Genomic DNA, 14,922 nt, shown 5'->3' with positions numbered 1-14,922 from the left:
TTTATTATTAATTTTTGGAAATCAATTTGGGACCAAATTAATTGTTTATTAGATAATCTAGTGGCATTGTCATGATACTGTGCTGTTTGGTATGGCAATGAGAGCAAAAAGTCAGATTTCTTCATATAATAACAAATTATTACTTATAATGACTGGGGTTGCCATTCAACAAATTACCTATAATTGGAAAAAACTGGAGTAGAATATATTATAATTTCTGGTGGAATTCCTTGTGTCATATTTATAAAATGGAAAAACTTATTGCAATACAGCGAGGATGATTTAGGAAATTTCAAGATGTATGGGAGCCATTAACAAAATATTGTACTGATTAGATGACATTTTTTCCCTTAAATTTACAGGTTCAATTATTACATTACATTACATTAGAGATTTCTATTCCGCCATTACCTTATGGTTCAAGGCGGATTACAAAAGAGATAAAAAACGGAGGGTTACAATGGAAGAACATTTGTCCTTTCTAGAGAGGTAAAGAGTAGGTTATGTAGTTTCTGTGTGGCGGGAAGAGGGAGGGGGGAAGGACGGTAAGTTTGAAGTTAGGGCTGTTTCAGGAATTTCTTGAAGAATGTAGTTTTTATTTAATTATGAGGGGGGGGAGGGTAATTTTATTATTACATATTGTACAAGGTATTTGATTATATAATAGGAAAGGGTGGGAAGGGTGGGAGATAAGAGCATATCATTTGTATTATTGATGATTATTAAGTGATATATTTATTGTTAATCTGTTTTAACATATTGACACACTTATTGTAAGTTTGAAAATGAATAAAGATTAAAAAAAAAAAAAAAAATGCTAAGAAGTTCATTTCATACCTATAGTCTTCTTAGCATTTAGCACATGCTAAGCTTTAGTAAAAAGGCTCCTTAGTGATTAAGTCAATATGTTACAATAAAATATAACAAAGGGAACACTGCCATCATAGGGCTCCTTTTATCAAACTGCGGTAGAGCTTTTTACCATGGGCTTGCGAAATAAATGCTCTGATGTTCATTCACTTTCTATGAGTGTTGCAGCATTTCTCTCGCCGGCCCATGGTAAAAAGATTTACCATGGTTTGATAAACATAGAAACATAGAAATTGACGGCAGAAAAGGGCTATAGCCCATCGAGTCTGCCCATGCCAATGACCCACTCCTGACTTTTACTCCCCTATTGATCCCATGTGAATATCCCATTTTCTCTTAAAATCTGACACGCTGTTGGCCTCAATCACCTGCTGAGGCAGCTCGTTCCAATGATCGACCACCCTTTCGGTGAAGAAGTACTTTCTAGCATCACCCTGAAATTTCCCTCCCCTGATTTTCAGCGAGTGTCCTCTGGTTACTGAGGGCCCTGTAAGACTGAAGATATCATCTTTCATCTCTATACGCCCCGTGATATACTTAAAGGTCTCAATCATGTCCCCCCTCTCTCTTCGCTCCTCCAGTGAGTACATCAGCAGTTTTTTTAGTCTTTCTTCATATGTGAGATCCCTGAGCCCAAAGACCATCCTGGTAGCCATTCGCTGAACCGATTCAATTCTCAACACATCTTTCCGGTAGTGTGGTCTCCAGAATTGAACACAATACTCGAGATGAGGTCTCACCATGGATCTGTACAGTGGCATTATGACTTCAGGTTTTCTGATGACAAAACCCCTACAGATGCAGCCCATCATTTGTCTTGCCCTGGACGAAGCCTTCTCCACCTGATTGGCAGCCTTCATATCATCGCTAATGATCACTCCTAAATCACGTTCTATTGTGGTCCTGGACAAGGTTTCACCATTTAATGTGTAAGTTCTGTGGGGATTTTTTTTGCCTAGGTGCATTACTTTACATTTTTTAGCATTGAAAGGGGGCAATAATGTAAAAATATGTGATATTCAATAAATGGGGAAAAAGGGCCTCAAACAATGAGACACTTGGGGCTCCTTTTGCACACAGGAAATTACCGTGCGCTACACTGCGCGCTACGCTTCTAGAACTAATGCCAGCTCAATACTGGCGTTAAGGTCTAGCGTGCGTGGCAATGTAGCACGCGCTATTCCGCAAATTAAAGCCCTAACGCGGCTTAGTAAAAGGAGCCCTTGATCTTACATCCATGTTTTTACTGTAGAAATGATTTTTATTATAGGTCGTTAACCCCTCCCCCCCATTAGTAAACATGAATCTTTTTTTTTTTCAAAAAGACTGATATAAAATTTAAAGATCCAAAAATGCACCACAATTATGTAGCAACAGTAAACAATGTCTAAATGGAAAAAACACTTAGACCCCTCTTATCAAGCTGCATTAAGGTTTTTTTTATTGCAGGTCGCTGCAGCAAGAGCTCCAGCGCTCATAGAATTCCTATGAGCGTCAGAGCTTTTACCACAGTGACCCACGATAAAAAAAAACCTAATGCAGCTTGATAAAAGGGGGCCTTAACTTTCACCCAATGGTAGCTCCCTGTTTCATTCAGCAGTCCTCAGGAGTAGTGTTTCTATAGGGTTGTCAAAATATAATGGTGCATAATTAGCATTTGCACACTTAAATTACATTCAAATGCATACCCAGTACTACAGATAATTATTCTTTAGAAAATGGATAAAAGACCTCAGTGTCTAGTAAGGGTGCCAAACAATTGCTACCCATTCTCAAAATATCAACTTTGAGACAAGCAGACACATCACTGGTCAAAAACTTCAAGATAAGTGGAAAAAAATAGGAGGTGAAGCGGGTTTACTTATGCTCAATTCCCTGATGAAGCTCTGTTGCGAAACAGGGAACCCTGTTGGAAACTGTGGAGTATATTACCAGCGGTAAAGAATGCCACTGTGTGGTTGGCTCATGTTCCACTGTGCGGGTTTGGTCCTGCTTCTACATCCCAGTACTACTACGAAGATCATTGAGAATTCTACATTTATTAATATAAGTGTGATGTTTTTTTGGATAAAGTATAACAGCTTATGATAGTGTTTGAGTTTTTTTCCACTGATAGTGTTGGAGTTTTTGACCAGTGATGTGTCTGCTTGTCTCAAAGTTGACATTTTCAGAGTGGTTTGTCTATATGGATAGCAATTGTTTGGCACCCTTACTAGACACTGAGGTCTTTTATCCATTTTCTAAAGAATAATTATCTGTAGTACTGGGTAGGCATTTGAATGTAATTTAAGTATCCATATATTTTTGGACATCCTTTCTTGCTTGTGATTGTCTTTTTGTAAAGCATAATTAGTATTGACAGGTGTCTGCCATGCGTTATTGACCTACAGGGTCGCTAGATTGACCTACAGGGTCTTCCGGAAAGAATTAAAATCCACCTTATTTAAGAAATTCATGTCCTAGCCAGACTTTTCCTCCACGATCAAAACTACCATACCTCACCCGAATTCCTTCATTCCTCATAATAGGAACCCTATATTCTCTGTCTGCTATTACGTCCTCCTCACAACTGTACCCAGCTTCCGCTGGTGCCCGATCATTTTCAATGTAATATGAAAATTAAGTTAATTCTTTTCAATAACCTATGTATACTTTTCTTCTAAACATTTTGCACCTTGTAATTCACTGACCGCTCAATGTTCTCATCTATTTATATTATGTAATTCGCTGATTGTACAGCTTTTCTTCATTGTGAACCGCCTAGAAGTCGCAAGATTATGGTGGTATAAAAAAATAAAGTTACCGTGTTACCGTTAGAGCCTTGGAGCATGGGTTCAAGTCGCTTGCTGGCATTTAAAACCAAAACCAAAAGTCAGGCAGGAGTCAAAACCGGAATTTTCAGCAGCTCTTCAGGTTGTGCTGAATCAGCCCGGTAAATCCCCAAGCCGGACAAAATGAGTGATGTTGAAAGAGGAAAGAAATTATTTGTGCAGAAATGTTCTCAGTGTCACACAGTTGAAAAAGGTGGAAAACACAAGACAGGCCCAAACCTTTGGGGTCTGTTTGGACGCAAAACAGGACAAGCTGCAGGATTCACTTACACAGATGCAAACAAAAACAAAGGTATTGTCTGGGGAGAACGTACACTAATGGAGTACTTGGAGAATCCTAAGAAGTATATTCCTGGAACTAAAATGGTTTTTGCGGGTATTAAAAAGAAAGAGGAACGAGCAGATCTGATTGCATATTTGAAAAAAGCAACATCTTCATGACATACTTCTTAATTTACTGTGTCATGATGCATTCTTTGTATAAGGAAGACGAATTTCAAAACAAATATTCTTGTTTCATGAATTCACTTATTAATGTACAGCCAGTTTTTGTGTCTTGGCAGAATAAAGACTAAGTTTTCAGAAAAAAAAAAAAAAGTTATTATTATTATTATTCATTCTTCAGGAACAACGCACATGGCTGCAGCATGCTGTTTGTGCCGTCAGTGTATGATTACCATACAATTGTGATGCATTTTTGGACATTTAGGACTCCTTTTATCAAGCAGCGGTAGAGCCTTTTATCGCGGGCTGTCGAGTCAAATGCTCTGACACTCATAGAAATTGAATGCGTGTCGAAGCATATACCTCACCGGCCTTTGGTAAAAGGCTCTACCAGTGGCGTAAAAAGGGTGAGCGGCACCCGGGGCTGTGACGCCCCTCCTCCATCCTCTTGCCCACCTCCCCCTGCCTTGTGACGCCCCCATCCCTTTTTAATCTTCTCCGGTGCGAGCAGCATGCCCACGTCAGTGTCGGCGCGACCTTTGATGTCAGTTCCTAGGTGCGGGTCCCGGAAGTAACGTCGGAGAGAGCACCGATGCTGACGTGGGCAGCAACCTTGTGCCAGGGAAGTAAAAAAAAAGGTACAGGAGAAAGCAAGAGACAGGCACGCGTGGCAAGGAGAGGAGCGAGGGAGTGGAGAGGTACCGCACCCTTACTACACCCTTCAAGTTCAAGTTTCAAGTTTATTCACTTCATCACTGACGCTGAAACCGTGGATTGAAGACAAAGTTTTATTTTATTTTTCTTTCGAGCTTATGATTTATCTTTAATCTTATCTATTGTTTTGCCTTTTGTCTTTGTTTTGTTCTATTTCTATCATTTAAATTTCTCCAGAAGGCTCCCCCTTCTGCTTCTATTCCTTTCTCTCCTCTCTTCTACCTTCCAAAGTATTTAGATCAATGCTGTCTTGTTAAAATGTTTATTTTATTTTTATTTTTCCTCTAACTCTACTTTTCACTTCTCTATTACCCTCCAGGTACTTTAGTTAGATTGTGAGCCTTCGGGACAGTAAGGGAATTTTCCAAGTACCTTTCTTATTTCTAATCGTAATGTATATTTTCTGTAAACCGCTTAGAACCTAACGGATGTAGCGGTATATAAGAAATAAATTACATATTTAAAATTTCTTTTACCGCTCAATCAAGCCTTCTAGGCGGTGTAAAAAAATGCCAATACAATGTGCCAAATAAAATACAATTTACACAGAAACAGACCAGGGGAAATGATAATTTTTTAAAGACATTGACGAACAGGAACAAAAGGAAAGAAGGGTTAGAACTACAATTGATAGAGAGAAAGAGAACAAACAAGGGAAAGAATGACAAAGGGAGGGGGAACAGAAGGTAAAACCGTTCTTGAATCTAAGGGCTCCTTTTACTAAGCTGCGCTAGCGGGTTGACGCGCGTAATAGCGCATGCTAAACCCCCGGCTGCGCTAGCCGCTACCACCTTCTCTCGAGGAGGTGGTAGTTTTTGGCCAGAGCCGGGGTTAGCGCGTGATGAAAAGTCGCGCGCATTGACCCTGCTAGCGCGGCTTAGTTAAAGGAGCCCTAAGTCTTCTTAACCCTTTCAGGACCAAGAGACATATTTGTCCCATAACTTTAAAATCCTATACATTTTGATTGGGATAGTCTACAGTTCTAAATTTGATATGTACGGATTCCATATGATACTGCCTTTATGTAAACAAACTGGTTCCGACATTCATTCATTAGCGTCGTTGCCAGATTGACGAGAAGATTCACTTGCCACACTGTCCATAAGCCAGAAGTTTGATTTTTTTTTAAAAAAAATAATGATATTTCACAAAAAAAATCAATTTTTTGGCATCTGCAAGCCCTTTTTACCATAAAAATGTCGTCAAAACCACAAAAATTGGCCTACGATCCTTATGGTCCTGAAAGGGTTAAAAGGACAGTTTAAGATACAAAAGCATCAAGGAAAGAAAAGTCTTTAATTTCACCTTAAAATTGGCAAGAGATGTTTTTTCATGTAAGTAATTTGGGATACTATTCCAAAGAGAGGGGGCACTAACGGAGAAAATGTAGTCTTCATTTTGCTGATATGTTTCAATGAAGGGATGGTAAGAAGGTTGTGGGCTGAAGATCTTAAAGTCCTAGTTTGGTTATATGAGATATGTAAGTAATTGATTAATTTTGGCTGGTTATTTACTCTGGTTTTAAAGGTTAGTAGAAGAATCTTAAAGGTGATCCTATGTTTTATTGCAGCGGTCTCAAATATGCGGCCCCCCAGGGACAATTTTGTGGCCTGCGATCTGTCCTCTCCACTTCACAAGTTTTCCGATTGTGGAGAGGACAATCGCGTACAGACCGTGACTGCGGCTCACTTAAAGCAGGGGTCCCCAATCTGCTTCCCTTCCATTCTCACTGCCCTCCCTCAAGCCACCGCAATCGGGGAACAGGCCAGCGCCGAGGTCTTAGCTCTCCCTGCTTATCTTCCCCAGCTTGGAGCCGATCAATTCTCGCCACCCGACGTCAATTCTAACGTTGGGGAGGAAGTTCCGGGTCAGCCAATCACTGCCTGGCTGACCCGGAACTTCCTCTCTGATGTTAGAATTGAAGTCGGGTGGCGAGAATTGGTCGGCCCCACGCTGGGGAAGATAAGCAGGGAGAGCTAAGACCTCGGCGCTGGCCTGTTCCCTGATTGCGGCGGTGTCAGCCTGTTCCCCAATGGTGGTAGCTTGGGGGAGGGCAGGGAGAAATAAAGAAAGAAAGGGGGGGGGGTGGACAGGGAGGCAGAAAGAAAGAAGGGAGACGGGACACAGACAGAAAGGGGCATGGAGAGAGAAAGACAGAAAGAAAGGGCGGGCATGGAGAAAGAAAAAAAAAGAAAGAAAGGACGGAGAGAGAGAGAAAGACAGACATATAGAAAGAAAGGGGGCATGGAGAGAGAGAGAAAGAAAGAAGGGGGCAGGGTGAAAGAAATAAAAAGTTGGGGGAGGGAAGGAGATAGACGTCAGACCAGGGGAAAGGAAGGAGGGAGGGAGAGAAAGGAAAGAAAGAGATGTCAGACCATGGAAATAGGGACGGAAGAAGAGAGAGATAGAAGGGAAGGGAAGACATGGAAACGTAGATTTTGAAAAGAAAGCAGAAAAATTGAATATTAAGTTAATGCCAAAGATGGATGCAAGGCAGAAAGTGAAGACGGAGAGAAAAACAGTCAAAGGACAAGAAGGCCCAGGAAACATAGTTAAAAGCACAGAAAAATAAAGTCACCAGCCAACAAAGGTAGGGAAAATCATTTTATTTTCAATATAGTGATTGAAATGTGTCAGTTTTGAGAAAGCAAAGATATTAAACTTTAAATGTGAGGGCTGCAGAAAAAATAGTTAATGACAATTTTGCATAAGGTAAAACTCTTTATAGTTTATAAATCTTTCCTTTAACTGTTAAAGGAAAGATTTATAAACTATAAAGAGTTTTACCTCATGCAAAATTGTCATTTCTTTAATAAGACATTAACTATTTTTTTCTGCAGCCCTCCAAGTACCTACAAATCAAAAATGTGGCCCCACTAAGGGTTTGAGTTTGAGATCACTGTTCTATTGGTAACCAATGAAACTTTGGGGTCCTTTTATCAAGCCGCGCTAGCAGAGTTAGCGCATCGGACATTTCATCATGCGCTAACCCCCGTGGCAAGCAAAAAAAACTAATGCCTGGTCAATGGAGGCATTAGCGACTAGAGCGGCAGGTGGTTTAATGTGTGGTATTCCGCGCGTTATACCCCTACCGCGCCTTGATAAAAGGACCCCTTTATGTAAAAGAGGAGTAACATGGTCATATTTGTTTTGCATTAAATATAATTTTTACTACTGTATTTTTTAACTTTTTGGAGTCTTCTTATTTCCTTTTTTGTTATGCCTTTCAGGAGGGCGTTGCAGTAATCTATGCATGAAATAACAAGGGAGTGGATTAAAATGTTCAGGGATGCGGGCTCTGCAGCTGCTTGATAAAAGGAGCCCTTAAATTTTATATCAGCCTTTTTGAAAAAATTGAAAAAAAAAAGTTTCATATTTACTAATGGGGGTTTTAAGGACAGTGTTCCCCCGTGAATTCGTGGTTCGCGAATCGCGGACTCGCTCATTTGCGGTCTGCTCCGACCACCTCGTCCTGTTGTAAAGTTGGGCTACACCAATCAGGAGCTGCATGTCAAAGCAGCTCCTGATTGGTGTAGCCAGACTTTACTACAGGAAGAGGCAATCGGAGCAGACCTCGAGCGATTTTCTTCACCCACCAGCGCTCCAGCTGCCCTCTCCTGCCTCCCCTGCCTTTTGACAGGCAAAAACCCGCATTTGCATTCCTGGAACAGAACCCCCGTGAATTTGGGGGGAGTACTATATAATTAAAAATCACGATCCCAATAAAGACACGGATGCAAGATCAAGGCCCTGAATCTGTACGTGGCGCCTGCCATGTGTCATTTGCCGACAGGCGTCTCTTACAGAATCGTGGCTTCCAAGCATCCTAGGCACCAGAAATGTAGGCCAGGGTTTCACAGGCCTACATTTCCAGCGCTCAGGGACCTTCCTGAATTGCGGCCAGTGGTGCATAGTGACGCTGAAGTCTGGCGTCACCCCTACACATGCCCATATCCGGGCTTTGGCATCACTATGCATCACTAAGTACCAAGGACCTAGATGCCATTCCTGGAGGTCACATAGCGGCGGCTATTAATTTTTTTTGTAATGAGAGTTTAATTGGGTTTTAATGGCGCAATCAATTATTGCACCACTTACACCCAATTAAACCAATTAAGTTAGGTGGCGGTAGGGCAGCTAACCTAACTTTCGGCGGCTTTGGTAGAATCTGACCACCAAGTGTCTGGGTGTTTGAAAATCCTTTTTCCCCATTTGTTGAATATCACATATGATCGGCTGTGCTCGGCTCATTTGTTTCATGTAGATTTTTGAGCACTTGCTATATCTTCGCTGGTGATTTTGAGTTATAATAAAATGCATACCTCGAGACTCAAGCTGGCCATTCCATGTCTGACATTTTGATGAGGAAAGATCTAGGAAAAAGAGAGCATTATCGTGGGATGGATTCTCCTGTTTCATATACTTTTAGTTCTTTTATTAAAAATTATTATTATTTATTTATCATTTAAAATTAAATATCAAGCACAACAATTTCTACAGAAAGAAATTAAACCCATGTATATAGTTCAATAAAGTTTTCACTTTAACAGAGCAACTAATACTAAGAATATCAATAGCATAGGTTTAACTTTACTCAAGTCCTCAACTAAGATCCAAGATTTAACACTTAGCGAGAAAACAAAGTAAATGTACAATAAAGAATAAAGGCTTAAAGCTGAGAGCAAAATGTATAAATCAATCTACGAGCTCATGATTTTTCTTTCTCCAAACGGGAAAGCGACAGAAAAGTTAATTGAAAAGGTTCAAAGAATACATACTTATTTGCTTGGTGATACACAATACACTTAGAGGGATGTCGCAAGTAAAAGGTTGCCCCTAAAGCTAATACTCCTGGCTTAAGAAGAAGAAATTCACGCCTATGCTTCTGTGTCTCATGTGACAAATCAGGGAACATTTGAATTTTATAACCAAGAAATTCTTTCTGCCTATTCTTAAAAAATAGTCTCAGAATCCACGCTGTGTCAGGTTGAAGAGCTACCGATATTATTAATGTTGCAGGGGTTGCAATATCTTTATCTGAAACATCAGATAAAGATATTGCAACCACTTTTAGTTCTAAAACACAAACATACCTGGTCTATCCCGTGAATATCCATTGTGGGTATCCTGAAAACCTGACTGGCTAGGTGTGTTTGAAGTGCAGGGTTAAAAACTGTTCTATACCTTTCATCCAACACTATTACTGCAACATTGTTTTTTTTTGTTTTTTTTTTTTAAATCTTTATTGACATTTCAAACTTTATAATGTATACAACATTGTTTATTTGGGATACCAAAGAAAATTTTGAGAAAATTGAGAATAGTGCAGAATACGGCTGTTAGTCTGATATTTGGGCTCAAGAAAAGTGATCATATCAGTCCTTATTATTGATTATTACATTGGCTACCAGTGGAAGCACGAGTAATATTTAAATTTTCATGTATTTGTTTTAAGCTGATTTGGGGATTGGCCCCTACCCACCTTTTATCTCATTTTGTGCTATATAACCCCGCGAGAATAACCAGGAATTGTAACTTATTTGCATACCCGAAGATCATAGGCTGCAAATATAGGTCTTTTCTAGATAGAATGCTTGCATTTTAACAACAGTCCTGGTTGGGTAATCATATTAGTGGAGCCAGTAAGACTGTACTATTTGATAAATTCATCTCCAAATTTGAAGTTTTATTCATAACATAAATATTTTGCTGTCTTTCCTAGGTAATATGTTGAACTTTTACTACTAATATTTTTTATTTCACTGATTGCCCAGTTTCTCTTTTGTGTAAACCGCCTAGAATTTATTTGATTGTGGCGGTATCGAAGAATACAGTTATGTTATGTTTTGACCAGTAAGGTTTCTATACTGTATCTCTGGAAACCAGACCCAGTGGCGTAGCGAGGTCGAGTAGCACCTGGGGCGGTAGCACCCATCTCCCGCCCTCTTCCCCGCCTAGGAAATGACATCGGAGAGAGCGCAAAAGCTGACTCGGCCAGAAAGTTGGTGGTTGCTCACGCCAGAGGAGAGCAAGGCAGAATGGGACTAGAAGTCGATCTTGCCTTCAAGAGATGTTGCTGAAGTGGGATTTAGGAGGCAGTCTATCGGTCCCATAACCGGGGCCATTGGGGTGCCTCTTGCCTTCCTTTTTCCCATCTTTTCTCCCCTATATCATCCTGTTGCTCCTACTGGATCTGAAGAGGCTCAAAAGGGGCGTGTCCTACCCCTTTGGCCATGCCCCTTTGGACTCACAGCCTCGGGCACAAGTCCGCAGGCCACGTACCACAGCTCACTAGTCTTTTTCAAGTCAGGAGAGAGGACCTCCCTTCCTGATTATGACAGCCGCAAGGATGCCTGCCTGCAGATTTCTTCTCCTTCCGGGTAGTGCAGCAGCCCCTTGATTAATTTTTTTTTTTTTTAATGGTCATTTGCTGAATATTGTTGCCACTATTGGTTCATCAGAATCCCCCCACCCCCCAAAAAAAAAAATTTGTGTGAATTACCCTATAGAATCAAATGTTTGTTTCCTATATATCTGAACAAATTGTACTGAGGATGCAGGATAAATGATTTGAGTAAAACCAATTTCCAAATATAAATGCTTTTTTTTATAGTGTGATGCAGCAATACATTTTAAAAATTGCCCCATGTCTTCAATTTCATTTGCTAAAACTATGCTACCTTTTCAACAGGAATAAAATAATCAGACCTGTATTGGAAAATTAAAGGGACAGGTTTGAAAAGGTGGGTACTAAGGATTGATTTGGGTGGTAAAGAATCTAGAAGGACCAGGGGATCTGTTCTCCAGACTATGGCATCTCCATGTCGAATCTGGGTCTTCCCTCTAAAAGAATGTAACTTCCCCTTCTCCCCTTTTACAAAACCGTGCTAGCGTTTTTAGTGCTGGTCACGGTGGTTACAGTTCCGATGCTCACAGAATTTCTATAAACGTCGGAGCTGTTCCAGCCACAGCCAGCGCTACAGTTCTTTAAAAGAGGGCTTTATTTTGTGAAAGAAATAAATATAGGGCAATTTTTTTTTGAAAATCAACTATTTATGCGTATGCGAGGGCCTGCTGAAAAGAACGAGGGCCAACCAAGAAAAGAATGATCTGGAGCCACGAAACTTGCAAGTTAGTCCACACACTTTTCTTTTCATATCTTTGAAACAAAAAGTATCAAGAAAAGTGTGGACTAACTTGTAAGTTTCGTGGCTCCACATTATTCTCTTCTTGGTTGGGATGAGAACTTTTCAGTGGCCTCCTCGTAGCTACTCCGCTCTGTAGTACCCCCAGTTCAGCTGAGCTCAAAAGGCCTAATCCAGAAACAAAACTGGGGAACCTCTGGAAAGCAGTGTAACTGACCCGGCTGGCCCTTTAAAATGGCTGTTAGAGTTATCAAAGCTCATAACGGCATTATGGATTTTTAAAAATTGAAAGGACATGCTATACAACTTGTAAAGACTTACTGGTACTGCAGAGCTTGTACCGACAAGGCATAAAATCAGCGTCCAGCACTTCATAGTGTATTTCAGAGACAGATCTGAAATACAGCTGCAAAGAACAAACAAAAAGGAAAAAAAGAAAGAAAAAGCAAACAATTAGTTTGTGAGCTGACACTTTTTGTTTTATTAAGACACAAGAGTTTCATGGTGACATATTTAGATTATCTTATACCATGCTTGCATTTGCTCACAAAATGAATGATGTACAAGTATGTACTGATGAAACTGTTTTCTGCAGGTATTCCTATTGAGAAATATCCTGAGGTTTATACTCCTGTATTTCCGTATTACCATGTTTAGAATATACAATTCTCCCTCCGTATTCGCGGTTTCCGCACTCACGGTTTCGCTTATTCGTGATTTTTCGCATGCTGACTCCTCCCCCCAAAAAATTACGTCATGAGTAAAGTACTGTACCGATAAAAAGTTTGGCGCTTACCAGCTTTCACCCTGAAAATCGCTGCTTCCCAGCTTTCACAATCGCTGCTATTATTCGCAATTTTAATATATTAAAGGATGGCTTTTCCAAAACCCCCGTAAATAACACATAAAATGTTATTCGCGGTTTTTCCGTATTTGCGGTCATGTTCCGCCCCTAATCAACGTGAATACAGAGGGAGGAGTGCAATCCAACTTTCTCTATTCCCACTATACCACTCCTTTCCATTAGAGAATGATACGGTGACAAAATTCATCACCCTTCCCGTCCCCGCGGATAACCGCGGGAAACCATCTTCATGTCATTCTTTAAGGAGAGAGGGAAGAATCAGAGTATGACCGGGCACAACCACTGACCCTCAAGCTTTGCTTTGAAGAATGCTGGTGTAGAAGGACTGAGGTTGAAATAGACACTAGAAAATGACATGCGATTATTTCCCGCGGTTATCCGCGGGGACGGGAACGGTGATGAATTTTGTCACCGTGTCGTTCTCTACTTTCCATTCCATGGCACTTATGAAACGTCTTTGAAAAGTTTAGGCTCATAAACTTGTGAGCAGTTTATTGCAAATTCAGGCAGTAGTGTAGTAAGGGGTGGGGGCGGTCCATCCCAAGCGCACTCTTGGTGGGGGGCGCCAGCTCCCGTCCTCCTCTCCGTTCCTTCCCAACTCCCACTGCTGTGTGCGTATGCCCCTTCCCTTCCCCGGTACCTCTTTATTTTTATTTATTTAAAAAATTTATATACCGCCTAAATCTAAGCGGTTTCCAAAATAAACATACATATTATAAAACACATATCAACACATCATACTTGAACATTATCTGATCTTTCCCTGCCTAGCTACTGCTAAGACCTACTGCATAAAATGGCAGATACAACATTTTACTGTCCGCCTGTGGTGAATTACATATAAGCTTCGACAAGTAAGTCGATGTCAATGTCATTGGTGTCGTCTCTCTCTGACATTACTTCTGGGTCCCACGTCTAGGAAGTGACATTAGAGGGAGAGCCGACATGACGCGGGGAGCAAATTTGTGATGCTGCTCATGCTGGGAAAATTTAAGAGGTAGAGGTAAGGGAAGGGGGAGCATGAACGGCAGGGGGGTTGTGAAGGAGCGGGGAGGGGGCAGAGAAAAGGGGAGGGGTGCTATTGCCCCGGGCATCACTCACCCTCACTGCTTCCAGGTACCCAGGCATGTAAGTGGCCACTTACATGCCTTAATGACGGGAATATTTATGTACCTTCTTGCCGCTTAAGACTAAATAGCACCTTGGTTTGGGACAGTTCTATAAGAGGCACCAAAAAGTTACGTATTTAGAGCCCAAACCAGGGGTACTCAATGTTGGTCCTCAATGTCTGCAACCCAGTCGGGTTTTCAGGATATCCACAATGAATATGCACGAGATCTATTTGCATACAATTCTTTGGGGAAATCCTGAAAAGCCGACTGTGGTGCAGTCTTCAAGGACCGGCATCGAGCGTCCCTGGCCTATACTATTCAGAAAAGTAGGTGCCTTCTCTTATTTTTATATTGTAAGCATAACCGGTTAATTATGTGCATATGTTATTACATGCAAGCACTTATGCCAGCCAAGCAACTGGCTAGATTGGTGAACTGCATCCATAAATCATAGTATTCTATAATTTATGTGTGTCCATGCAAACCAGCCATGTGGACATCCACCTGCAAAGTACTTGCCATTGAAGAGAGCTGGGTAGATGCCGACCACTTCAAAGTAGGTGCCTACCAGCAAGTAGGCTTGGTTAGGGGTTGATTCTGGGTGGATTTGGGGTCGATTTTAGGCATACTCATTTAGGACAAGAAAACCCTGGTCTACATGGCAATGAACCTAAGGATTCAATGCCTACCAGCGCGATTCTATAAACAGTGCCAAGTGGATGATTGACAATTCCGCTCAACAGCACCTAGCAGTCAGGCGCTATTTATACTACAGAATCAGGTCATAATTGCCTGTATATAATATGCAAACAACTTTGATTGTAACCACAGAAAGGAAATATATCAAATCCCAAATCTCAGAATTATCCCCTTAGTGGCTGACGATCGTCACTCTCTGGATATCTTAAGGCCACCTCCAACCTGCCTCAATCTAATCCATA

The 14,922-nt window shown here is 41.0% G+C and overlaps 1 protein-coding gene across 1 annotated transcript; it reads left to right on the top strand.

Moving 5' to 3' along the window:
* The first annotated feature begins 3,808 nt into the window (after positions 1–3,808).
* On the top strand, positions 3,809–4,298 carry LOC117357776 (cytochrome c). The gene has a single exon (XM_033938912.1). The coding sequence runs from the start codon at positions 3,825–3,827 to the stop codon at positions 4,140–4,142; it is 318 nt and encodes a 105-aa protein (XP_033794803.1). The 5' UTR covers positions 3,809–3,824; the 3' UTR covers positions 4,143–4,298.
* Positions 4,299–14,922: the final 10,624 nt, after the last annotated feature.

The sequence above is a fragment of the Geotrypetes seraphini genome, chromosome 1 (genome assembly GCF_902459505.1).
Source record: "Geotrypetes seraphini chromosome 1, aGeoSer1.1, whole genome shotgun sequence".
NCBI classification, from domain to species: domain Eukaryota; kingdom Metazoa; phylum Chordata; class Amphibia; order Gymnophiona; family Dermophiidae; genus Geotrypetes; species Geotrypetes seraphini.
The sequence above is the reverse complement of the archived record's forward strand: the minus strand, read 5'-3'. Positions and strand labels throughout refer to the sequence as shown.